This window comes from Natator depressus, chromosome 27 (assembly GCF_965152275.1).
Source record: "Natator depressus isolate rNatDep1 chromosome 27, rNatDep2.hap1, whole genome shotgun sequence".
Taxonomy (NCBI): domain Eukaryota; kingdom Metazoa; phylum Chordata; order Testudines; family Cheloniidae; genus Natator; species Natator depressus.
The window spans coordinates 2,072,468-2,097,339 of record NC_134260.1 but is presented as its reverse complement, the minus strand read 5'-3'; the positions used below and the strand labels follow the sequence as shown (position 1 = coordinate 2,097,339).

The window sequence follows — 24,872 nt, the reverse complement described above, 5'->3', positions numbered from 1 at the left end:
TCCCTTCCCCTGCAGGGGGCGCTGTTACATCAGGCCGGAGGCTTGACTTGGCCCGACTTCGACACTGGAGCCGGCGTTCAGCCCGCGGCGGCGGGGAGGCGCTTATTTGCATCGTTTTTAAAGCTTGATGCTAATTGGGCGAAGTGTGACGAGGGAATGAAAGACATGTCGCTATTGGTTGGAACGGTCACCCCCAGTCTCTGGGTGGATCAGCTGTTCGGGGCGGAGGGGGAGCCGGGTCCGAGCTAAGGGGCCGGGCTGGGGGGGCCCGGGCGGGGGGGCCCGGGGTCTGGGCTGGGGGCGGACATCGGGCTGGGGGGATCCGGGCGGGGGGGCCTGGGCTGGGTTGGGGGGATCCGGCTGGGGGGATCCGGAGTCCCAGCTGCGGGGGGCGCCGGGCTGGGGGGAACCGGGGTCTGGGCTGGGGGCGGACACTGGGCTGGGGGGTTCCAGGATCCGAGCTAAGGGGGTCCGGGCTGGGGGGATCCGGGCTGGGGACACCGGACGGGGGGATCTGGGGTCTGGGCTGGGGGTACACGGGGCTGTGGGGGATCCGGGTCCGAGCTAAGGGGCCGGACTGGGAACACCGGGCTGGGGGGGATCCGGGGTCCGAGCTAAGAGGGTCTGGGCTGGGGGGGATCCGGGGTCCGAGCTAAGGGGGGCCCGGGCTGTGGCCATCCGGGCGGGGGGGCTCGGGCTGGGCTGGGCTGGGCTGGGGGGGGCCTGGGCTGTGGGGATATGGGCTGGGGACAATGGGCAGGGCGGATCCGGGGTCTGGGCTGGGGGGACACGGGGCTGGAGGGTTCCGGGGTCCAAGCTAAGAGGGTCCAGAGCTGGGCTAAGCTGTGCGGGATCCGGGCTGGGGGCCATGCACTATGGGGAGGATCTGGGCAGGGGGCAGCAGGGTCTGTGCCGGGGACGCTCGGGAGGGCGCCCTAGAGCAGGGCACTGCGGGGAGAGGTGCTTGGGCCCTGGGTCAGGTCTAGTGCGGGAGCGCTCGGGGTAGGAGCTGGGCGCTCGGGGCAGGGCTGTGGATCCACCTGGCAGCTCCTGCCCCGGGCCAGCGCCTCCCAAGCCTGGTGTGCCTGGCACAGACCGGCTTCTGCGGGCGGAGGAGACCCAGCTGCCCTGTCGCCCCAGAGGGTCACTGCCGGATGGGTCTGAGGGACGGCAGGGGGCATTGGTGAATCGAGAGGTTCCTGCCTGGCAGGGCTGTGAGCCCAGTGCAAACTCACAGACCAGTACCAAGTCCTGGCCCACATGCCTGAACCCCACATGCCCCAGAGCCTTGGGGAAGGCCCCTATCCCGCCCAAAGGCTCTGCCCAGTTGGGAGTGCCTCTGACAGGCCTCCCCGAGCTAACATGGGGGGTCGTGCTTCTCTCTCAGGTCCTGTGAGTGGATGGGGATGGAGCCCCCAGAGCCGGACTACGAGAAGCAATTCCAGGCCGCTGTCAGAGTCATTCAGGGCCTGCCTAAGAACGGTGAGTCCAGCACGCTCCGCAGATGGCCTAGCGTGGGCTTTGTCGGCTGGATGTTGGGATGGGTCTCCAGGTTGGCGAGGCTGAAGCTTGGTCTCTTGAAACTGGACAAAGCCTGACTAAGTGACCAGTGTGGACAGGCCTGTACCGGCCCCCAGGAGACAGACTAGATGGGAACTAATGGACTGTCTCATCTTTCACCATGTGTCACATCACACAACACCCTCACGATGGGCATGGACTGGTCCTTTCGTTGGCAGTCTCAGTAGAGAGGCCGACAACTGGAAGGCCACTGAACTCTCTGCTCCTGCAGAGAGCTGGCTCCCCAGAGCAGGCTGAGTGAAGGGCCCGGCGCTGCTGCTGCCCGGGGTGTGTCAGTCCCCAGGACTCTCAGCCAGCACCTCCCACTTGCTGTAAACACACACGCAAGCTCAGTTTGTAGCATTTCTGTGCTCAGACCCTGCAGTGCTGGGGTGGACACTAGCTAGTGCTTGGCAGAGCACAGCTTAATTCCCAGATAGGCTGGTTCTGCAGCACTGGCTCTAGTAAAAGGGTGGGGAAAATGGGTTTTATCAGTTAAACTGTGTGACGTTGACAAGATGCCACTTCAGTCAGGTTTCTGATTGTATCCGTGCTTTGGTGTCCCGTCCTGGCCAATCAAAATTCCACATCTTATCCTTACACCAGGGAGGATAAGAACAAAAGGTTGTTAATCCTCATGCTTCAGGCCACACACTCATCACTAGTGGGCAGTCAGGAAGGAATCTCTCCTTTGTAGGGTATTGTACAATTAGGTGCATGCATGGAGCAGAGGGACTTCTTTTCCTGGAGTATCCTGCATTGGCTGCTCCTGGAGGCAGGATACCGGAGTGGATAGGCCTTTAATCTGTTCTGTTCTGGCAGTTCCTGTGGGCCTGATCTCCAGAGGTGCAGAGCACTTGCGCTTCCCATAGACTTCAGTAAGGACCTGCATGTGCTTAGCAACTGTGAAGACCAGACATTTATTTATGTACTTGTCTTAAGGCCACCCCACCCCCATGCTGGAAAATCTTGACCCTGATGCTTTAGGCCATGTGAAATTTCAGCTTGCACTTAAGAGGAGAAAGGAGATGAGAAAGACATCATGACCGACCGGCTTTGTGCAGCCTCGGGTACCTGGCATCTGCCCTCATTGTTTCTCTCTTTGTATTAATAGCATCTTATGGTATATGGGGCTTCCTGCCCCAAAACTCAAACACGGTTTCACCCGCCACTGAAACACAGCTACCTCTGGGGTGGAATGCAGCTGCTATTTAACAGTGCACAGCAACACTACGCATCCTCTGAACTTTCCAGCTAAAACTGCAGAGGGTATTTCCGGGAGGCAGAATGTAATTGAGTGGGAATTGGGCCCGGATCATGGTTAAGGCCCTGACTCACGGGCCCGTCAATGACCAGATGGTCACCTCAGCGCTATGCCTCCTCTGAAGGGCAGAGCTCCAGCAGTTTGGGGTCTGCTAGCGCCGTGCTGGGGCATGGGCTCAGTGCTGGTCTCGTGGGCAGAGACCCACCTACTGGGTCACAGCGTAAGGATGCGGGTAACAGCCCCTGAATGGCCACGTTAGTCTCTAAGGTGCCACGAGTCCTCCTTTTCTTTTTTCATGGTGGGGAAGCGGCCGGAGCCCCTCTGTTCCTGCCCTGATGGTTTGTGTGTGTTCTAGGGTCCTACCGCCCCCCCTACGAGGTGATGCTACGGTTCTACAGCTACTACAAGCAGGCGACAGTGGGCAGCTGCAAGATCGCCCGGCCTGGATTCTGGGATCCCATCGGCCGGTGTAAGTGGTAAGGCTGAAACAGTAACTGCTTGGCATGGAGGTTGTAGGCTGCAGTACAGCCTTGTTCGTGGGGCATCAGTCACAGAATCTCAGGGTTGGAAGGGACCTCAGGAGGTCATCTAGTCCAACCCCCTGCTCAAAGCTGGACCAATCCCCAGTATTTGCCCCAGATCCCAAACGGCCCCCTCAAGGATTGAACTCACAACCCTGGGTTTAGCAGGCCAATGCTCAAACCACTGAGCTATGCCTTCCCCCCTCATGAGACCTTCTGGTTGGCAGGGATGCGTGGAGCAGGCTGGGGAAGATGTCCAAAGAGGAGGCCATGGCCGCGTATATCTCGGAGATGAAGAAGGTAGCCCAGAAGGTACAGAGCTCCTTGTTTCCCTGCTATGTGCAGCTCCTGGGGCTGCTCCACTCGCTCCCCGTGTGCCTTGGGACACCCTCGGCATCGTCCCTGGTGGAGTGAGGGCCACGTGGCACATGCTGGCACAGCTGACGGGCTCTGGCTGAGGAGGGCCTGGATTCAGAGTCGTTGGAAGGTGGGGCGGGAAGGGCGCTGGCAAAGCTGGGGAAGGACCCCAGGCTGGGAAGACCAGAGGTGCCCTGGCAGCGCTGTGGGGGGAAGCTTTCGGAGCCCGCTTGCCACAGCCAACTTGCCGTAGGCAGCACTGTCGGTCCCTCCCTCTCCCAGACACCGCACTCAAGCCCAGGGCTTTAGTGACCATTGCCTCAGCGCAGGATCCTCCATCTTCTGACTTGGCTACAAAAGAGCTGTTGGGGTTCTCTCCAGGTCATTGACACGATCCCAGCAGGCGAGGTGTCTGAGGACGTGTTTGGGTTCTTCGAACCTCTCTACGAGGTGATACACGATATGCCCCGGCCCCCAGAGTCCTTCTTCAAGAAGAAGGCTGGTAAGCCTGGGGCGTTGGGAGGGTGGCTGGGCTGGGCTGGGCTGGGGTGAAATGGGCAGAGCAGCAGCCTGGGAGTCAGGACTCCTGGGTTCTAGTCTCGGCTCTGCCACTTCCTTGCTGCAAGGTCTTGGACAAGCTGCTTCACCTCTCTGTGCCTCAGTTTCCCCATCTGTAAAATGATACCTCCTTCTGCTGGTTCCCGCATGCCCTAGCCCATGAGGGAAAGAGCTCATCCTTCCAGCTCCCTGGCCATCCATCGCAGGTACTGATCTGGCCCTCATCACTGTAGTATCTGAGTGCCTCACAATCCCCATTGCACAAGTGGGGAACCGAGGCACAGAAAGGCTAAGTGACTTGCCCAGGGTCACATAGGGAGTCTGTGACGGAGCAGGGAATTAAACCTGGGTTCCTGAGTCCTAGCCTTCCTCTTCCTGTCAACCTGGACTCCCAGATGGCGTGTCCTCGAGGACAGTGCGGCCTCGGCCCAGCTGCATCCAGCAAGCTGGCATTGCCTGATGTGGGTTTGTGCAGCGCAAGCCGAGCCCTCGCCACCCCACCGCGTGCTGTGAAGAGGGAGGGAGTGGGGAATGAGACTACAGGCACCTGGGGGGCTCGCTCCTGACTAGAACTTGTGCCCAGTTTTTTCTCTCCGTGCTCCTGACTCGAGTGATTGTATGTGAGAGCCTCAGCCCCCCGCGGCAGAGCGGGAGGAGGGCGTGGCTGGGCTGCAGGGATGCAATGGTGGGCTGACTATAGGCTCCGCCCTCCTTCCCCTGCCCCGCCCCCCAGCGGCTGTGCGGCGTGTCTGGCAGCCTGCACCCCGGGGAGCTTCAGCCTAGCTGGGGTTGTGGGGCTCCGTCTGGGAGCCCCGTGTTAATGGAGACGTCCCCTCTGACCTTTAAACCATCCGCTCGCTTCCTCGCCGGGAGCGTTCACACCAGGCTCGCTCGAGCTGTCACCCGCGGCTGTGGCCTGAGGGCCCCCTCCTGCCCTGCCACGCGCGCGGGGGCTCTGACCGGGGCTGCTGGCGGCACAGGTCGCCAAGCAGAGATCTGTCCTTGGCGCTTGGGAGTAGTGGCCCTGCCCTGGAAGCCTGGTAAGCGTTGGTTTGGCCAGCGCTGAGCCGTGAGGGCTCCGCTCCCCACGGAGCAGCGCCGAAAACAAGAATCCGGAGCCGGCCTTGGAGCTGCGAGCCGGGCGTGGCATGGCAGTGCGGGCTTCCCGCTGACGAAGGGACGGGCCGAGCTTGGGCCTTGCTGGGTGACTGCACTGCCTCTGGCCTGGGCAAGAACGCCCCTGGTGGGGCATGATGGAATCCTCTTCCCCTGCCCGGGGCACTGAGCACGGGAGCCGACTTTCCAAAGTGCCAGGGGGATGCTCGACCCAGGTCCTGCCCCCAAGGCCCCACCCCTGCCCCACCTCTTCCTGCCCCCGCCCCACCTCTTTTCACCCAGTTCTGCCCCCTCCTGCGAACGCACTGCATCCTCGCTCCCCCCTCCCCCCCCAGAGCCTCCTGCGCACCACCAGACAGCTGATTGCAGCAGGCGGGAGGCATGGGGAGGGAGGGGAGGCGCTGATCCATGGGGCCTGCTGGCAGGCGGGAGGCACAGGGAGGGAGGGGAGGTGCTGGTCTGTGGGGCCCGCCGGCGGGCGGGAAGCACGGGGAGGGAGGGAGAGGCACTGATCCGTGGGGCCCGCCGGCGGGCGGGAGGCACTGGGGAGGTGGGAGGGAGCTGATAGGGAGCTGCCGGTGGGTGCTCAGCATCCACCATTTTTTCCCCATGGGTGCCCCAGCCCTGGAGCACCCACGGAGTCGGCACCTGTGGCACTGAGTGACTGGCTTAGACCCTGCAGCAGGAGGGCCTGTATCTAGGGGAACTCGCTAGTCTCGTCCTCACGTCTGTGCTGGATCCTCTTTGGAACCTGTGGGTGATAGAAATGTGCTCTGTTGTCTCCAGAACGTAAACGCAGAGCCTAAGCTACCAGCCATTGCCCTCCTCAGGGCATCTCCATTCGTGAACCTGCCCCTGTAAACCTGCACACGTGGCCTCTGACTAGGAATGGGACAACTTTGTAACAAACTCAGGCTTGATACAGAGTGAGAGGAGGCAGCCACTTAACTCCTGATTTAAATCACTTGGTTTGTTTTTAGTCATTGATTTACACCAGGGTGAAGGTTTGAAAAAACTAATCTGAAAGTTTGTCCTGTTGCAGCTGTAGGTTTAAAATGGATGAGCTCAGTTCAAAATGCTGCTGTTTGGTAGGGTTGCCATGACTGGTAGGATTTCCTGTTTGCATTCTACAGAACTGCTGTAAGAACATCAGAATGGCCAGACTGGGTCAGACCAAAGGTCCATCTAGCCCAGTATCCTGTCTGCTGACAGTGGCCAGTGCCAGGTGCTCCAGAGGGAATGAACAGAACAGGGAATCATAGAATATCAGGATTGGAAGGGCCCTCAGGAGGTATCTAGTCCAACCCCCTGCTCAAAGCAGGACCAATCCCCAATTTTTGCCCCAGATCCCTAAATGGCCCCCTCAAGGATTGAACTCACAACCCTGGGTTTAGCAGGCCAATGCTCAAACCACTGAGCTACCCCTCATCAACTGATCCATCCCCTGTCACCCATTCCCAGCTTCTGACAAACAGGCTAGGGACACCATCCCTGCCCATCCTGGCTAATAGGACCTATTGATGGACCTTTTCTCCGTGAAATTATCCAGTTCTTTTGTGAACCCTGTTATAGTCTTGGCCTTCACAACATCCCCTGGCAAGGAGTTCCACAGGTTGAATGTTGGGAATCATTAAGAAAGGGATCGATAATAACACAGAAAATACCATATTGCCTCTATATAAATCCGTGGTACGCCCACATCTTGAATACTGTGTGCAGATGTGATCGCCCCATCTCAAAAAAGATAGATTGGGACTGGAAAAGGTTCAGGTTTCTTCACACAACGCACTCTTTGCCAGTGTTCTACAGGTACTAGATACATTCATGGAGGACAGGCCCATCAATGGCTATTAGCCAGGCTGGGCAGGGATGGTGTCGCTAGCCTCTGTTTGCCAGACGCTGGGAATGAGCAACAGGGGATGGATCACTTGATGATTCCCTGTTCTGTTCATTCCCTCTGGAGCACCTGGCACTGGCCACTGTCAGCAGACAGGATAATGGGCTAGATGGACCTTTGGTCTGACCCAGTATGGCCATTCTGATGTTCCATGCATTTATCTAGTTCTTTTTTGAACCCTGTTACAGACGCTCCCCAATTTACACAATCGTTCCGTTCCAGAACGCCTTGGGTAACTCGAATTTTGCATAAGTTGGAAACGTATACCTGACCGTTACACAAAAAAAAAAAAAAATCCCTCCTATTTCTAGCTTACGGAACTTTTTCCGAAAGTGCGGATTTGCGTAAGTCGGGTCTTGCGTAACCCGGGGAGCATCTGTAGAGTCAAATTGAGGAGGGTTCAGAGAAGAGCCACAACAGTGATTAAAGGATTAGAAAACCTACCCAAGAGTGATCAACTAGATTAAGCTCCTTGATCTTAACAAAGAGAAGGTTACAGGGTGACTTGATCACAGTCTAGTACCTACATCGGGAGCAAATTAATAATGGGCTCTGCAATCTAGCAGAGACAGGTGTAACATGATCCCGTGGCTGGAAGTGGAAGCCAGACAAATTCAGATTTGGAAATTAGGTGTGAATTGTTAACAGCGAGGGGCAATGAAGCATTGATACAACTTACCCCGGGCCCCTCAGTGGCACTCTTTAAATCAAGGTTGGCTGATTTTCCAAAGCTCGCTCTGGGAATTGTTCTGGGGCAGCGCTCTGGCCTGTGCTCTGTGGGAGGTCAGAGTGAAGGATCACAGTCTGGCCTTGGAATCTGTGGAACTGGCGACAAACAAGGCGAAACTGCCGCCCGTGATTTCCATTGGCCAAACGGAGCCACGCAAGGAGTCGAACGCGGCCGTAAAGCAGCTGCCGACTCAAGGATGTTTCAGGGTGAGGTGCTCTACTCAAGGCATGTTAAACAGGCCTGATTCCTGCTGGCTGAAATCAGACCTTTCCCTGGTGTCTCCAGCTGGCCTTCCTCCCCCACCCCCAACACTAACCAGGTTTGAAACCCTCAGCCATGCAGCGTGAGGGGAGCTGGCTTTGTAGACTCGCTCCCTGTCAATCACCTGAGCTGTGGAGCTGAAGTAGACCAGCGTGTGTCTGCCCAGGCGGCTCTTCAGCCGACAGCGGCCCTCCTGTTAGGGTTAGGGATTGAAGAGAGGAACTTTGTGAACGGACGTCCCTATGGACAGCAGAATGCAGCTTCCAGTCGGGGAAGCAGCTATGTGCTGCCAGCCCCCACCCCTGTGCCAGCAGATGGGAGGCACAGACAAGCTTCCCTCCCGTGAGCCCTGCAGGAGCGGGCACAGCGATGGGAGAGCACATCGCAGTCCTCTGTGGCACTCTGAGGGCAGGGCAGTTATTACCCGTCGCCAGGGGCATTTGCTGTGTTCAGTTCCTAGCCCCTGGCACAGCAATGTGACCTCCTGGGCAGAGCACGGCTCCTCTGGGGGGTGAGAATAGCCATGCAGGGGGAGTTCGCTGCTCTGCACACGGCGGCCTGGTCTGTCACTCCATTTGCCGTAACACTGGTGGGGATGCAGCACAGACCCTTCCTGCCCTAGGGGAGCCCCCATAAGCCCTGGGGGTTCTGCACCCCTTGGAGGAACGGGGCCCGCACTCCCTGTATGAGCACATTGGATGCTTGGTGCCACTAGCAATCTCTGTGAGCCACTTCCGCAGACCCTGTGGCCCGCATTATTAACCCCGCGCATGCTGCATCCCACCACAGCCGTTAACCAAGGAAGGATCGAAGCGCTGGCCAAGGCAGTTGGGGCCAAGGCCCTCACGGCCAAGCAGCCAGGCTCCTCCAGGGCTACAGGCAGCCTAAACAGGGTGGCTGCTGGGTTGGGCCTGCTGCACGCTGCTCCTGGCAGGGGAGCTGCCATCCTGGCTCAAGCTGCTCTCGCTGGCGCTGCCCCTCATGGCTCACACAGCTGGAAGTGGGGGGTCTAGGCCACAGCAGGGCAGCCAGCCAGTGTTTGCTCAGCTCCTGCCCAGAGCCCATCCTGTGGGGTCACCTTGCCCAGTGCCGCAGACTCCCTCATGCCAAGGCCTCCTGTCTGTCACTCACATAGAGCTGGAATCACCTGTGCCAGGCTGGGATTTGCCCCATGTCTGAGACCCCAGAGGAAAGACACTCGCCTCCTCCCCACACACCCACGCGTGGCCCTGTCACGCACCAGCCCGCCCAGTGATGGACTCACGGAGCTCTGTCTAGTCAGCTTAACAGAGAGACGGTTTGATGATGGCCTGTAAATACTTACAGGGGCACAAATATTTGGTAATTGAGGGCAGACAAAGGCCTAACAAGATCCAGGAGACAGACGCTGAAGTTAAGTAAAGTCAGAACAGAAACCAGGTTTTTAGCAGTGAGGGTAACTGACCAGCGGAGCAACTCACCCAGGGCCACGGCAGATTCGCCGTCACTGGCAGCCCTGAAATCTGACTGTGTTCCTGGCAGCGACGCTCTGGTTCCAGCAGGGATTATCCCAGGGGCATTCTCCAGCCTGTGCCATGCAGGAGGGCAGATGGGGTGATCCCAGTGGTCCCTTCTGGCCTTGGAACCTATGGACAGCCAGCAAAGGGCCCGGTGCTGGCTGTGGGCCCTGGGGCCTGTTGTCTTCACTGGCTGATTGCAGCTCTGCGGGCCCTTGAGGAGGGGCTCAGGGGTCCGGGTGTGGTCTCCATGCTTGTCCTACGGGTGCTGGTGGCTGCTCTCCTGGCTCAGCGAGGGCGTCTGGGCGCAGCGATGCTGCTCTCGCAGGTGGGCCCAGTCAGGGAAGCGTGCCCGTGGGCAGCCAGCGAAGAGCCCGTGGTGGGTAAAGGGGAAGGGGGGGGGGAGTGGAAGTGTTTCCACGTCTCTTTCCATCTGGGCTGGGCGCCAGAAGAAGCCCCTCCCTGGGGTTGGCCGGGCTCCTAGAGGGGATGTGGGGGGGGGCAGCTCTGGAGTGGGGCTTGGAAGCAGTGATGCTGTGGGCTTTGTATCTCAGCCCTCAACCTGTCTGCTGAGTGCTAAGGGGCCAGTCCGATTGCTCCCTTTCCGTGCAGGCAAACGGGAGAGGGACTCCGTCCTTAGCCGGGATGGCCAAGCAGCAGGACTGTCGGGGAACTTCCTGGGGGACCCTGTGTCTGGGGAGCAGAACCGAGAGGGGCAGGCGCTCAGTGCTGGCTCCGGCGTGCCAGAGGGGCTCTCCAAGGCCTGGCCTTACTGTGAGGAGAACAAACCCAGTGTCCTGTCTGGCACAGGGGGCAGGGCCTGCACCCCAGGCGGGGTGGAAGTGGGCAGGGGGTCGGGCGGTGGCTGGCACAAGGGCAGGGCCTGTTCCCCAGGGTGGGGTGGAAGTGGGCATGAGGTCAGGCGGTGGCTGGCACAGGGGGCAGGGCCTGTTCCCCAGACAGGGTGGAAATGGGCAGGGGGTCGGGCGGTGGCTGGCACAAGGGCAGGGCCTGCACCCCAGGCAGGGTGGAAATGGGCAGGGGGTCGGGCGGTGGCTGGCACAAGGGCAGGGCCTGTTCCCCAGGGTGGGGTGGAAGTGGGCATGAGGTCGGCATGTTGTTATTCCGTGGTGGGGCACGTGGGCCGTGTGTGGCGCCGGATAAACACCGTGGGCAGCGCTTGAAAGTCCCGGGATGTGGGGCTTCTCTTGGCTGCAAATCCCATTCAGTGGCGCTGTCTCCCATCCAGGAAGCTTCACATCCTGCTGAGGTGCTGCTGTCTGTCGGGGGCCATGGCAGTCTTGTCATTTGTGCTCCTCAGTGTCAGGTGGCCAGGGCCCTGCGCTGTGTCCTGGGAGAGTGTTATGTAGCAGGCACAGCAGGGCCATGATTGAGAGCCTGGACTCCTGGCTCTGCTACTGACTCCATGGCCTTGGGCACGTCCCTTCTCCTCCCATTTTCCCATCTGTACAGTGAGTGATGTGCGATGAGGTGAGCTCTGAGGCTTTGTGTGAGCTAGGTGTGGCGAAATCCCCGATGAGCGGCACTCAGGGAAGGATCAAACCCCCCAGCTGCACTTGGTGGGCTTTGCTTCCTGCACACGGATCTTTGGCCTTCTAGTGACTGCCCCAGCCTGTGGCTCTGGGGCACAAAGGACACGGATTAGATTGAAAATCCTTCCACTCAACATCCTGTACTGCTGTGATGAGCCCCCTGCTCTCCTGGTGCCTGGCCAGAGAGTGCCCCCCCACCACGCTGAGCCACCCATGCCTCCCTGCTGAGCCATACGCATCCCCCCACCCAGCCACCCCCATGTCTCCCCCTGCTGAGCCACCCATTTCCCGCCCTGAGCTGGGTGTGTACCCCCACCCCCGCCAAGCTGCCTGCATCCCCCCACCCCCGAGCTGCGTGTTCCCCCATTCCCACCTAGCTGTGTCCCTCCACCCCGCCAAGCTGCCCGCGTCCCCCCCGAGCCGTGTGTGCTCCCCCACCCCCGCTGAGCTGCCCCCATCCCCCCTGAGCCACGTGTGTCCCGTGTCGTCGTCGTTCCCACCCCCCCCCCCCCGCTGAGCCGTGTGTCTCCCATTCCAGGTGGCGGGCTGGGCCGCGCTGACGAAGCCCTGGAGAGCAGCCAAGTGACCAGTGACTCGGAAAGCGAAGTCTGCAGTGACACCCTGGAGCAGATAGAGCCTGGCCAGGTAACGCCGCTCACAGAGCGAGCCAATGTGAGGCCCGGGTCCAGATACTTTCATGGTCCTGCGCCAAGAGATCGTCCCTCCTTCGCACAGCCATTCCCCTGCACACTCAGCACGGTGCCCCGCTTTCACTCCCACCGGCTGCTGTGCCAGGCCCGGATCTGCAGCGCCCTGTCCTACACTGCCTCTGCTCAGCAGAGCTCTGAGTTCCCTTCGGGCCCCGGCCCCTGCCTGGTGACCCCAGTATCCCTTGCTGCCGTCTGGGCGCCTGTTCTCCGGCCATCCCACACGTGAGTCTCAGCAGAGCCCTGATCGCAGCTGCCCTCCCTCGCGGCTTCCTACGTGTGCACCGGGCGGGGGCCTCGCTTGCTGCAGAGCATGAGCCACCTGCTCCCGTCCCGTGTGGGACCAGGGAGAGAAGGACCCCGCGGGGCCCTGCACCGTGCTTGGGGGCAGTGGGAGGAGAGCCCCAGTCCATGCGCTCCCACCCCCAGCAACTAGTGGAAGCTCCTTCGTCGGTATCGCTCTCGGACCCCCCAGAGCTGCTACTCATGGCTCCATGGAGAGGGGCAGGGAATGGCTCTGTGCGTGGAGCTTGGTCTGGTTTCGTAGGAGGAGGCATGGCTGTGGGAATTATGCAAATCAAAACTCAGTGTCTCTCACCCCAGGTGTTCATGGGTGGTTCTCTGTGCTGCGGATTGGCCAAGGGACCCACTGCACCCCATGCTGTGTTTGCTCATGCTTTTCCTGGTTGCCTCCAGCCCAGTCTACGGGCAGCAGGATAATTCAGGGGTTATCCCAGAGCTGGGGCAGAGAGCTCGCACCGAGCTCACAGACTGTCAGGCACAGCCCAGCGTATCCCACTTCGCAGGTGCTGCTGTGGGTTGCTTGGGGGGAGGGGGGGGGTGTGTGAGAAAATGCTAGGTGAAAGTTCTGGCTTTAGTGGGTGGAAGCCTGGTTTGGGACCCCTGGGTCTGTTCCTACCTTTGCTGCAGCCTGAGATGTTGTGGCTAAGTTACATCTCTTGTCTGTGATGGTACCTGCCTCCTGCCAGGTTTAATCAAAGCCCTTGGTAGAAAGGTAAATGGTTCTTTGCAGGTGGATGTGTGTGATGTGGGGGAGGAGCTCAACCCAGGTCATGCAGTGGGTCAGTGGCAGAGCTGGGCATGGATCCCTGGAGCCCTGACTCCTGGTTCCCTGCTCTAACCACTGGACATCTGGCCTCTCCCCGCAGTGTCTCAACCCCTGCACCCACTCACCCCTGGCACTTGGGGGTCTCACTGCAACTCTTGCTGCCCTTTCCCCTCCCGCAGGCTGGTCAGCGCGTGGCTGGGCAGAGCCTTTCCCTCAGCAGTCCTCATGCAGCCAGCCTACATGCCGATGTCGGGCGTGAGTCCCCGGAAACCTGCAGGGAGGGAGAGCCTGGCGAAGGCGGCGGACTAGCCGGGCGGAGCAGCGATGGCCCCAGGCCCCTCGGCACAGAGAGAGGTGGGTGTGGCACCGGCCCTTGGGTGGGGGTGGGGTAGAGCAGAGCCGTGGTGCTAGGTGGGGTGGGGTGGAGCAGAGCCAGGGGCCTCGGACCTGGGTGGAGCTGGGGCGGGGTGTGCAGGCCTGCCTCTGGGTTTGCTGGTCCTTCAGCTCCTTGCCGCAGTGGCAGGCGGGGGGCTGAGCTCTCGCTGTGCTGATACGCAGCAGGGAAGGGAAGGACGCTGAGTCAGGGAAGCAAATGCTGGGGCCAAGGAGCCCTTGGGCTGAGCGCCTGCCGGGTGACTCTGCCAGGGTCTGCAGGAGGGGAACAGCCAGAGGTGCTGGGGCTGGGGGCTGCCGCACCCCCCGGCCTGACATGGTTTCCACCATATGCAGGGTTTACAGTTTGGTTCAGTGACTCTCAGCCCCCCCCACTGTACACATTGTCCCAGCCCCCCTGGGAACAGCTGAGCCAGGCAGTTGGTGAGGAGCTAGGGAGCCTCCCCCCAGGTCGCCAGGTCAAATCCCGCCCAGCCCTGCCTGGCTGCTCCGTGTCGGCTGGTGAAGGAGTTGGCGGGTCTGAGGGACGGGGTGAGTTGCACACGCTAACGCCCTGTGGGCAGAGCTACCGGGGACTGAATGGGCCATGGAGAGCGAATCCCCCCCCACCTCCCCTGGGAGGTTCCGCCAGGCCAGGGCTCAGGCACGTGCTGGCCCAGTTCAGGCTCTTTAATGGCCCGATCCCATGGGGCGCTGAGTATCCCCCCTCCTTCCCTGAGAGCCGGGGCTGGCACCTGTGCCCTGGCTGTGCCCAACCGCCGCTTCCCAAGGCATTTGGTTTGTGGCTGCCCCTCAGGCAGGCCCTGAATAGACTCAGCCCACGAGCATGACTCCCACTGTGCTCCGTGGGTCACGTTTCAGGAGGACTCTGTCGCATGACAGGAAACGCCAGCTGGGCGGGTCTGATGCCTCGTCCCTCTGCACACACAGTTCGGGGTTTGCACCCCCCAGGCAGCGGGGCAGCAAGTGCAAAGGGAGCCCTGGTGCAAGTGCTCTCAGGAGGCCTGTAGGGCAGGTGGCCGGCTGTGTGTCTGAGCTGCACCCAGGACGCAGACTGGGCCCTCCTAGCTGAGGAACCGTTCCTGAGGAGCATCTTGACAGGTCTCTTCCAAGCACATCGAGTGCGGGAAGCTGCTGCCTTTGTCTTCGGGCCGCCCAGCCCCGCAGGAGGCGTCTGCAATGGGGCATGGTTCGGAGCAGCACAAGTGGCCACAGGCCATCTGCACGTAGGCAATGCCATGTCGACATTGGTGCGCCCGCCCAGCATTCTTGGACATGAATGGAGCACCTCTGTGAGCTGGGTCAGGGTCAGCGGTGGGAATCGATTGATGTTGGCCATGGACATGTGGACAAATCCGTCCTCTTGCCAGGTGGGCAGCTCCCTGCCCTTCCTCAGGGGAACACTCACTGCCGCTGGGCCTCTGGGGGCTGGAGGGAGTCTGGGAATGTCCTGGACACAGAAGGGACTGTTGGGCTCATCCAGTGCAACCTGCCCCATAGCACAGGCCTGAGGCTCCCCAGGGGTTCTCCATCCAGCCTGCTCACTCGTGTGGAGCCAGAGCATCTGCTAGGAAGAGCCATCCAATCCTGACGGGGAGAATCCTCTGCCTCCCTTGGGCGCTGCTCCCATGGCTGCATACCCTTGCTGCTCATGTGCCCCATGGCCACCCCGGAGCCACCCTCCAGCGAGGGCTGGGTAAAGCAGCCCAGCACCGAGCTGAGGAGGAAAGCGACGCCCCACGGCCAGGCCACGCACGATCCCGTCTGTGCTTTGTGTCGTGCGTCTGCCCCACTCACCTCAAGAGAGGGTGATTGTCCCCGCCAGGGCTGTGTCCCAGACATGGAAGGGCGGGCCCTGGCATGTCACCCACTCGAAGCAGAATCCATCCACGCTTATCTCCTCCGTTCATGTTCCTTCGGCCCCATCCCAGGCTGCTTGGCAGGTTAATTTGTAACAGCTCTCGGGATAAGGCCACCCTGGGGCTGAGTGGGTGCAGAGCAGCCCCTGGGCTTGGCCTGCTCCTTCCCCAGGTTGGTGCCTCCACGGAAGGAGCTGGTCCAAGCTCTCTGCTCCCGAGCGCTGCTGTGAGGTGCGGCCCCAGTCTGTGTTAGCTGCCAGCCGGAACCAGGGGTGCTGGCCTGTGCTCTTTGCAAAGCCCTCTGCATCCCACCCTGGCGTGAAGAGGGCATCATGAACCCCGGAGCAAGGCTCCTGTGAAAGTGTTTCCTTGACAGTGCTCTGGGCCTGGGGGGCCTGCAGCACGGAGGGATACAGTGCAACCTGAGGAGCAGACTACAGGGCTGGGAGTCAGGACTCCTGGGTTCAGACTCACCGAGTGACCTCGGGCTAGCCACATGATCTCTCTGTGCCTCATAGCAGCCACGCTGTGACTCAGGGTAGCCGTGTCCATTGGATGCACTCACCATTTCGAGCGCTCCATCGCTCTCCTCCCCACTCCCACCCACAGCACACCCTGGGGCCCAGAGGGTCCTGGCGCTGGGGGCTCCGTGCCGGCGCTCGGTCAGACGGGGGCGGCTGGCTCAGTGCAGCTGCCTCTCCTTGCGGATTGCAGGGCGGTGGGTTCCGGCATCGGCCAGGCTGCCAAGCCAGATCTCTGCGCTTCTCCCCTAGCCCTGAGACGCTGGTCCTGACTGGGAGCAGGGTGAGGGGCCTGGGCAGCAGCTTAGCTTGGGGTCAGTGCAGCAAGAGAAGTGACGCTGATTCCGGATGAGCATTGCCAGCCTGTTCGCAGACAGCCACTCCTTCCCCAGTGCATAGCACCGACCCGCTCCCATCGACCCGCTCCCATTGCTCTCTGGGGCGGGGGGGCGGGGGCAGGGAGGAAATGCTCTGTTGTCTTCAGGCTCTGCTGAAGCCCTGGCAAGTTTGTTTCGGCGCCTGAAGGGGAGCTGAGCCCTTCTGAAGACGTGAGCCCTGGGGCTCTGGGTCCACACTTGGCTCGCTAACCCGTGCTGAGCCTGCATTGCTGGGCTGTGTCCCAGCTTGGGAAGGGTGGCCTGGTCACAGCATGAGCTGACCTCAGGCTGGCTGGCACCTTCCAGCTCTCCAGTGGCCTGACAGCCCAGGGGCCTGATGGCTTGTGTTTCCCCACAGAGGTCAGGGCCATCTCCTCCCATGCAGCCACCTGCCAGCCTGCCACCCCCGCCCACAGGGACCAGCCCTGGGGTGAGCTTGTTCCCCAGCCAGACTGTGCCACCAGGGGCTGTTTGGTGATGGCTGTGGTATGGACGCCTGGCCCCTTGGACTGAGACCTCCCCGCCCCCCCCACACACACACTATCCAGCTGACTTCACAGCCTGGACACCCACCCGTTTGTGTCACACACAGACCACCAGGATGCCTCTCTGTAGACTTGGGCTGATGGCCACAGGCTTGGGCCACCGTGACCCACCAGCCCCAGCGTGTGCTGACAGGGTGAGCTCTGCAGGGCAGTTCCCAGGTTGAGCGGGCAGCAGGCCATCCAGCACCAGTGACCGGATGCCAGTGCTCATCAGTCAAGGCACCTGGGTCCCGAGCACACTTCGCTCAGAGCCAGGGTCCAGCTGCGCTCACTAATGCCTCGGATGGATCCTGCTATGTGCTGCCCCCTGCTGGAGTTGGCGCTGCGGTGGTACTTACCCAGCCCTTCCTGGCGCTTCTCCGGCCCGGGGGAGCGTCTGCCTCCCCGGGCCCGGGAGTCTCGCCAGTCTGGTAGCAAAACCATGCGTGCTTTGGAGAAGTGATGGTGGGGATTGGACAGAGCTGTGCCCCCGTCACCCATCTGGGTCGGCTCCAGCAGAGCACGTCCTTCCAGCTGAAGGTCACTGCCCAGCCGCCCCAGAATCCCCTGGGGGAAGAGGCTTGTACTTGACAGGGTTAGCTCCAGCCTTGCATCACCGAGCTGCACCCTCCTGGCCTGGGCCTGCAGCATCCCTAGATTACAAACTCTGGGGCAACCGTGTAGGACGAAGCCTCGTCCTCCCTGGTCTGTCCCTCTGGCATCCTTCTCTGTCCTTCCTGCCCCACAGAGCTGCAAGCTGCCCCGGGAGCCAGGGGCTGTCCTGATGCTGACCAGGGGGAAGCAGCGAGCGCAGGGCTCTGGCCAGAGCTGGATGTGCAGCTGCTTGGCACCGTCCGTGCCCTGCAGGACAACATGCGGAGCGTCTTGAAGAGGCTGAGCCACCTGGAAACGCTGAGCACCATGCAGGTACGTGCCCCTCACCATGCCGATGCCACAGGCAGGCCCGCAAGGGGGCGCTTTCCAGGCCGGACACCCCCATGCACACACACACCCTTGGTTACAATCGGGGTGTGGGGGAGATGGTCGCTATCAGACCACAGGGCCTCACAGCGGCAAGGTGAGCTCCTGGGGCCAGGCCCCCGGTGGAGACGGGCTCTGCTCTGGTCAGTGGCTGGGAGGCTCGGGGCTGGGCTGCCAGAGGGGCTGTGCCTTGCGCACGCCACCAGCTGGAGCCTGGGGGGGGTTAGCTCCCGCAGAGCCGGGGGTGAGCGGTGGGGCAGCCGCGGCACAGAGACTCCGCTCTGACGCTGACTCGCTGGGTGACCCCAGCAAGTCCCTTCCCGCGGGGCGTGGAGTCAGGAAAGGCGCCTCAGGCCCTCTTGTGCTGGTGTGTGAGCCCCAGGGCATAGAGCAAGGGGACGTTGCCCGAGGCTGCGGGGCTGGATCCCCTATGCCCATGGGGGGCGCGTGCAGTGAAAGTGGCAGTGCTGTTTCTACATAGCAGGAAATGGGTGTGGCTGGGCTCCCCTCACTGCCCAGCTTCCCAGCCCCTCGTGCCAGCCCACGTGGCGCTGAGCTGAGCCTCTTTCTGTCTTTCAGGGGCACGCGTCTGGGTCCGGCCCTCGCCACCGGCTGGCCGCGCTCAATACGCAGGTAGGGCTGTGCTCAAAGACAAGCGCGCTGCAGGGCCCGGTTTCCCAGCAGTTCCCTCGTCTCCCAGGCACACGTGCAGCGCGGCTGGGCCACCCGAGCCACGGATGGATGACAGCAGGGTCCTGGGGAGCTGCCCCAGCGGGCTCGGGGGAGGAAGGGGCTGGTGGGGGCAGAGGGCCTGGGAGGTGCTGTCCTTGGGCGGGCAGAAGGACAAGGACTCCAGGAGGAAGAAGTGGGGAGAGACACCTAGGCTTAGCCTCCATCTGCAGCTGCCTACTGGGCTTGTGCAGCCTGGAGTGGTGAGTCGACCAGCCCCAGCAGCTGGCAGAGCAGAGCAGAGTCTAGGAGCCAGATCGTCATCCACCCAAAGCCACCGCAGGTTCAGCCCAGCTACGCTCTGCGCTTATCCCAGACCCGGGGGCTAGTGGGGTTGCTCCTGCATTCAGCTGTTGCCCGGGGCACTGGCCACTTCAGCAAACCAGGCCCAGGTATCTAAAGGCAGGTCCCCAGCTGGGCAGTGAAAGCAGCATGCTGGGACCCGGGAAACCAGGCATCTCTTCCCCGCTTGGCCACAGGCTCCACGTGTGGTCTGGGGTGAGTCTCTGTTGGGGTCCGAGCCCTGGCTGGGCCCCTTCCTCCTAGTGAGTGACAGCCCTGGGCGAGCAAGGGGCCTTCAGTACTCCCCTTGGTGTCTCTGCCATGGTTTGCCTCTGTCATGGGGTCCCTGGGCGATGCTCTGACCTGCTCCCCATGAAGCCAGGCAGGACTCTGGGGAAGTCTCCTTTCTATGAGCAGCCTGTCTGCAGGACACACAGCTCACAATGCTTCTACTTTCCTGGGTCTGACCTCGGAGCATTCAGCCTCCTCTGCCCCTCCATGCGCTTCCCCCAGCGAGTCCGCTCAGGTGGGGTCTTGGGGAAGCCAGAGGGTCCTGCACCCCAACTTCGCAGTCAGACGTGACTCTCAGCCAGCCAGTAAAACAGAGGTTTATTAGACGACAGGAACATGGTTTAATACAGAGCTTGTAGGTGTAGAGAACAGGACCCCTCAGCTGGGTCCATTTTGGGGGGCAGTGAGCCAGACAACCACGTCTGCCCTTCACTCCTTGTCCCAGCCAGCCCCAAACTGAAACTCTCCCCAGCCCCCCCCTTCCTCTGGGCTTTGTCCCTTTCCCGGGCCAGGAGGTCACTGGATACTTTTGTTCTCCAACCCTTTAGCTCTCACCTTGCAGGGGGGAAGGGCCCAGGCCATCAGTGACCAGGAAACAGGGTGTCGGCCATTCTCTGTGTCCAGACCCCTGCACACATCTGCCCTCTAGGGCTCTGCAACGATCATACACCCTTATCCCACCCCCTAGAGACTTGAGAACTGCCTAGGGGAAACTGAGGCATCCCCACACTATTCAGAAGAAACAGTAAGAACAGTCCCACTTCGTCACATCTCTCCCCCCTTCGAGATTGAACTGAGTGGGGTCACTTTAGCCAGTGACCTGGGGAAGTTCGAAGCCAGCAACGTTCCCATGGATGCCCCAGCATCTCTCCCATTCCTTGGTGGCAGTTACACCAGGCCCTTCCAGTGTCACGCCCTCCCTTAGGTCGGGGGTGGTCGATAGCACTCACAGGCCGCATGTGGGAAGGTTTATGCGGCCCATGCCCTTTGGCCACCTCCAAAACCCCAGGGGGTCAAACTGGGATTGGGTCTTCTCCCCAACAAGCTGGCCAAACACAGCCACTTGGTTATAGGACTGTTCAACTTTCTTAACAGCTTTCACTCCATCTGAGACCTTCTCAAAGCTATCCACACTGGATCTTTCAACAGGACAGTCAGTGGATCCATTCACAACAGAAAATTTCTGGCTGTTAGGACCTGAAACTTTCTTGATTAAATCACTTTCACACCCTTCAGTGGCAGTAAACTGCATGCAAAGACTCCATGAGGATTCCTTGCCCTAGGGCTTTTCTATGCAACCATTCACCCCTCACAGAAATTCTGCTCTTACCCTCTTTACCTAGGGCTTGCTCGAGAGGAACACTTTCCTGAGCAACAACAGACTCTTTCTGGGTCTCCCTTACATCCAGAATTACCTCTGGCCCATCCAGCGGATTCCTACACAATCCCCTTTCAGGCAAACTGACAGACTTCCTAGATAAAAGGTCAGAAGCATTCTCCTTCCCTTTGCCACACCCAAGTTCAGGAATCTTTTCCTTCTTGCTACAGGTTTCCACACCCTCAGTCAGTAACATAATCACACACCTTCATGCTCTCCTTGTGCCCTGGCTGGGATCTCACCCTGATTAGACAGAGTTGCGACACCCTTTCCCAACAACACACTAGCAAGAGGCAAAATACAAGCACCAGAATTGTCTGGTCTCTGGGATTTTACATAGACACTAACTGGATGCGACCTAGTTACAGGGCCATTCTCCCGAGCAGACACAAACTTAGGGCCATTCCCTTCCTGGGCTTTAGCTGAATCCAGAACCAGCTCTGAGACAACTGCACTACCCTCAACCATCACAGGCTGAAAGGCCCCTTCTGTCTGCTCCACAGACAAAGAAGAGCCGGACACACTTTCTCCTTTCCCAGACACACAGTTTGGGATCTCTTTCCCCTGGTCCCAGCACACAAGGCTGGTCACAGACAACTGCTTGGAGACCGGGGTAGCTCCCTCTACAGGCAAGTCAATACCCCTGACAGACACAGGCATGTTTCCTTCACTGTCCCACTTCTCCACCCAGCTAACAGGTAAGGTCCAGGGACACTCATCTTCCACTCTCCTCGCCTTCCCACCCCGCTGACTAGACACAGCCATCAGCTCACAAGGCTGCCTAGGCTCATCCAGACTTTCCTTACCAAGCACCTTGCCACTCCCAACAGATCCCCTGCCCTGCCTGTGTCTCCCCCCACTCAGCTGGGGTCTCAGCTCCCACTGTGCTCAGCGCTGCCCTTGCTGTCGCAGTGGGGGTAGGCAGCGAGCTCGCTGCTTTCCTCACTGCATCAGAGCCAGCCTGAACCCCCTGAGCCCCCCTCTCCGGTGTGCAAGGGGGCAGGGAGCATCTCTCTGTCTCACCCAGCCCCAGGGCTCTGGTTACAGGCAGGCAGGTAGCGTGAGCCTAGCCGCTCCTCCCCCCTGCCAGCCAGGTCATCTGCATTTTCACTGACCATTTCCCTCTCTGCCGATTGGTTCCCTGGATTCAAATTCAAACCCTTGGCAGTTACCGGAGCAGGGCCTGGATCCTGTCCCAAAGAGACACAGTCACCCCACAACAGGGTCTCACAGCTGGTGTCCTGGAGGACCCCAACGGCCAGCCAGCCCGACCTCTCCTGGATCTGCACAGGGATCTGGGCCATAGGCAGGGCGAGGGGCTTCATCCCTGGGACCCTCACCCAGCTCACACAGCCCCTCAGCCTCTGAGGCTGCACCACCCAGGGCCTGACACCAGTTCTCTCTGTCCCAGGATCTCGTCACCCCAGGAATGTCTCCCCATTGACCATCACCTTCCGCTCCCACTGGGGGTCTGAGGGGCCTGGCCCCAGGAAACTCCACACAGACATATAGGTTGGGGTCAGGAGTGGGAGCCTGTCCACCTCCCCATCCATCTGGCTGATGGAGCCTATGGCCTTGGGACCCAGCATTGGAGCTAGACACCGGGGCTTTTCCGCAGGGTCTCCCTGGTTCAAATCGCCACCCTGCTCAAAGGCAGTGAGGTGGGCATCCACATCCCCCCCCCCCTTAACCTGGGGTAGAATTTAGTCTCGGGGTTCCCTGCGGAACTGGCCCCCCGGGGTCTATCCCCACTCACCCCTGGGAGGTACCCTATGCCTCTCCGCCCCACCACCGCCAGTTCATGCTTCTGCAGCTTTCTCAGGCTCTCACTGTCTCTCACAGTCCTCTTGTTCTCTCGGACTCAGCTCCAATCCCGTCCATCTCCGATCCCCGGATGGGGAACCCAATCGTGAAGACCCTCGTCTCGTCAGGGACTGGAGTCTTGGGGATGCCTGGCTACCACTCCAGCTGCTCCCAGATCCTGCTATAGCCCCATTTGGGGTCAGGAATCTGTTCCTTAGAGCGGTCATCCTCCTCCAGCTGCACGATTAACTGTGCTTCGGTGAACTTTCCAATGCGCAACCCTCTCTTTCTGCACAGGGTTACAATGTCCTTCTTCAGGAGACGGTGACAGGCCGTGACTCCACTCTCCCCGACTTGTTGTGGACTCAGAGGCCTGTGTGCTCTCAGCTCCCCACGGTTTCCAGGGAGAACCCCTAGTGTGCCAGCCCTTCTCGAGGTCACCACCTCTTTGCCAGGGTCGAGCTGCAGACTCCCTGGCCCCTGGGACCGCTCGCTGCAATCCCCAGGGGAACCCTGTTACTGCAAAAGTCCTTCTCTCTGGTCACACACTCCCAGGGGTTAACTGCCCCCTGAAACCGTCTCTCTGAATCTTCAGCACGCCTGGTCCCTGTCAATCCCCCTTCGTTTTACTGCTCCCTAGTCACTTACTGCAGGAAGTGCCATCCATGGGGTGCAGTACATCCCACCGCTGCCACGAGTTGTCATGGGGTCCCTGGGCGATGCTCTGACCTGCTCCCCACAAAGCCAGGCAGGATTCTGGGGAAGTCTCCTTTCTGTGAGCAGCCTGTCTGCAGGACACACAGCTCACACAGCTTCCACCTTCCTGGGTCTGACCTCGGAGCATTCAGCATCCTCTGCCCCTCCGTGCGCTTCCCCCAGCAAGTCCGCACAGGCGGGGTCTTGGGGAAGCCAGAGGGTCCTGCACCCCAACTTCGCAGTCAGACGTGACTCTCAGCCAGCCAGTAAAACAGAGGTTTATTAGACGACAGGAACACGGTCTAACACAGAGCTTGTAGGTGTAGAGAACAGGACCCCTCAGCTGGGTCCATTTTGGGGGGCAGTGAGCCAGACAACCACGTCTGCCCTTCACTCCATGTCCCAGCCAGCCCCAAACTGAAACTCTCCCCAGCCCCCCACTCCTCTGGGCTTTGTCCCTTTCCTGGGCCAGGAGGTCACCGGATTCTTTTGTTCTCCAACCCTTTAGCTCTCACCTTGCAGGGGGGAAGGGCCCAGGCCATCGGGGGGAAGGGCCCAGGGTGTCGGCCATTCTCTGTGTCCAGACCCCTGCACACACCTGCCCTCTAGGGCTCTGCAACGATCATACAGCCTTATCCCACCCCCTAGGGACTTGAGAACTGCCTAGGGGAAACTGAGGCACCCACACACTATTCAGAAGAAACATTAAGAACAGTCCTGCTTCATCACAGCCTCTGTGAGATGGGGTGATCCTCCCCCCCCATACTCCTCTCTCCGGAGGGAGTCGTGAGGATACCGTCATCTGAGACGCTCGCTAGTAACTACGGTGACAATACACCGAAAACTGGGGCCCTACTGCTGGTTCTCAGGCTCTCCCAAAGGGAGATGGTGACGCTGTCTCTTGGGGAGGGGTCCGAGGGTCACTGAGCTAGAGATGCTAATAAAGCCGAGAAACAAAGTGCAGCAGCAGCAGGGGCCCCGCTCCGAGCCCCTGCGCTCTGTGTCACACCTGTGCTGGGCCCAGCGTCTGTGAACACCCAGAGAGTGCTGGCTGGCTTGTTCTCCTTCCCCAGCTCCTGGGAGTAGCATCACTTTAGTTATCCATTGCGGAGCACCCAGGAAGCCTCAGGGTCGCTAACCCCTCCCCACCTCCCTGTGCTTGTCTCCTCTCTGCAGAAGCCATCCCGCTGGCCGCTGGAGGTCTCAGCTCGCACCCTGCTGTTCCTCCTCGCCTGGCCCTTCGTCGTCCAGTGGCTGCTGCGGCGTTTCCAGCGCAGGAAGAGGTGATCGTTCTCTGTCTGAATGTGCAGCGCTGAGCAGAAACCCCGGTCGCGGCAGGAACACGCCGCCAGGCTGGAGCTTGCAGCTCAGCCATTGGGACTCAGCACCCAGCAGACCCGCAGCTCTGCAATGGGTGACTAAAGTGATGCTACTCCCAGGAGCTGGAAAAGGAGAACAAGCCAGTCAGCACTCTCTGGGGGAGCAGCGGGCTGTCCCCCAGGTGCCAGGGACAGCTCCTCTGAAGGACAAACCAGTCCAGAAGTGTGGCAAGGAGAGATCGGATTCAGCACTTCCACAGCAAGCTTGGAGCCATCAGCTCGGTCGGGGGGACCCCAGCCTGGGTCTGGCCCAGCATGTTCTCCTCTGAGACACCATTTCACTTGTGGGAGGACCGGGGGACTCTCGTGGGAGGCCTGCCAGCAGGCTCCTCTGTCTCTCCCCACTCACGCCCGCTCAGGTGATCTGCAGCACGACAGTGGCAGCAAATGGAACACCCCCATTAAAGAAGAACAGCTTTTCCGCTGTCTGTTCATCTCGTTAGTCGTAGGGCGGATGGTGCAGCGAGCTGAAGCACGACAGCCAGCCTGCGAGGGAAACCGGTCCCCAGCCGAGAGGCCATTCACCATAGAGCGAGCGGGTGGGGCAGAGCTTCGGGGGCTAGCCTAGGA

General features: G+C 60.5%; 1 protein-coding gene across 1 annotated transcript; it reads left to right on the top strand.

The window, feature by feature from the left end:
• The first annotated feature begins 191 nt into the window (after positions 1 to 191).
• ACBD4 (acyl-CoA binding domain containing 4) lies at positions 192 to 24,303 on the top strand. Its single transcript, XM_074940539.1, has 10 exons — positions 192 to 238; positions 1,388 to 1,482; positions 3,180 to 3,300; positions 3,573 to 3,657; positions 4,084 to 4,204; positions 11,852 to 11,958; positions 13,269 to 13,443; positions 17,512 to 17,690; positions 18,324 to 18,377; positions 24,100 to 24,303. The coding sequence occupies exons 2-10, from the start codon at positions 1,401 to 1,403 to the stop codon at positions 24,208 to 24,210; spliced, it is 1,035 nt and encodes a 344-aa protein (XP_074796640.1). The 5' UTR covers positions 192 to 238; positions 1,388 to 1,400; the 3' UTR covers positions 24,211 to 24,303.
• Positions 24,304 to 24,872: the final 569 nt, after the last annotated feature.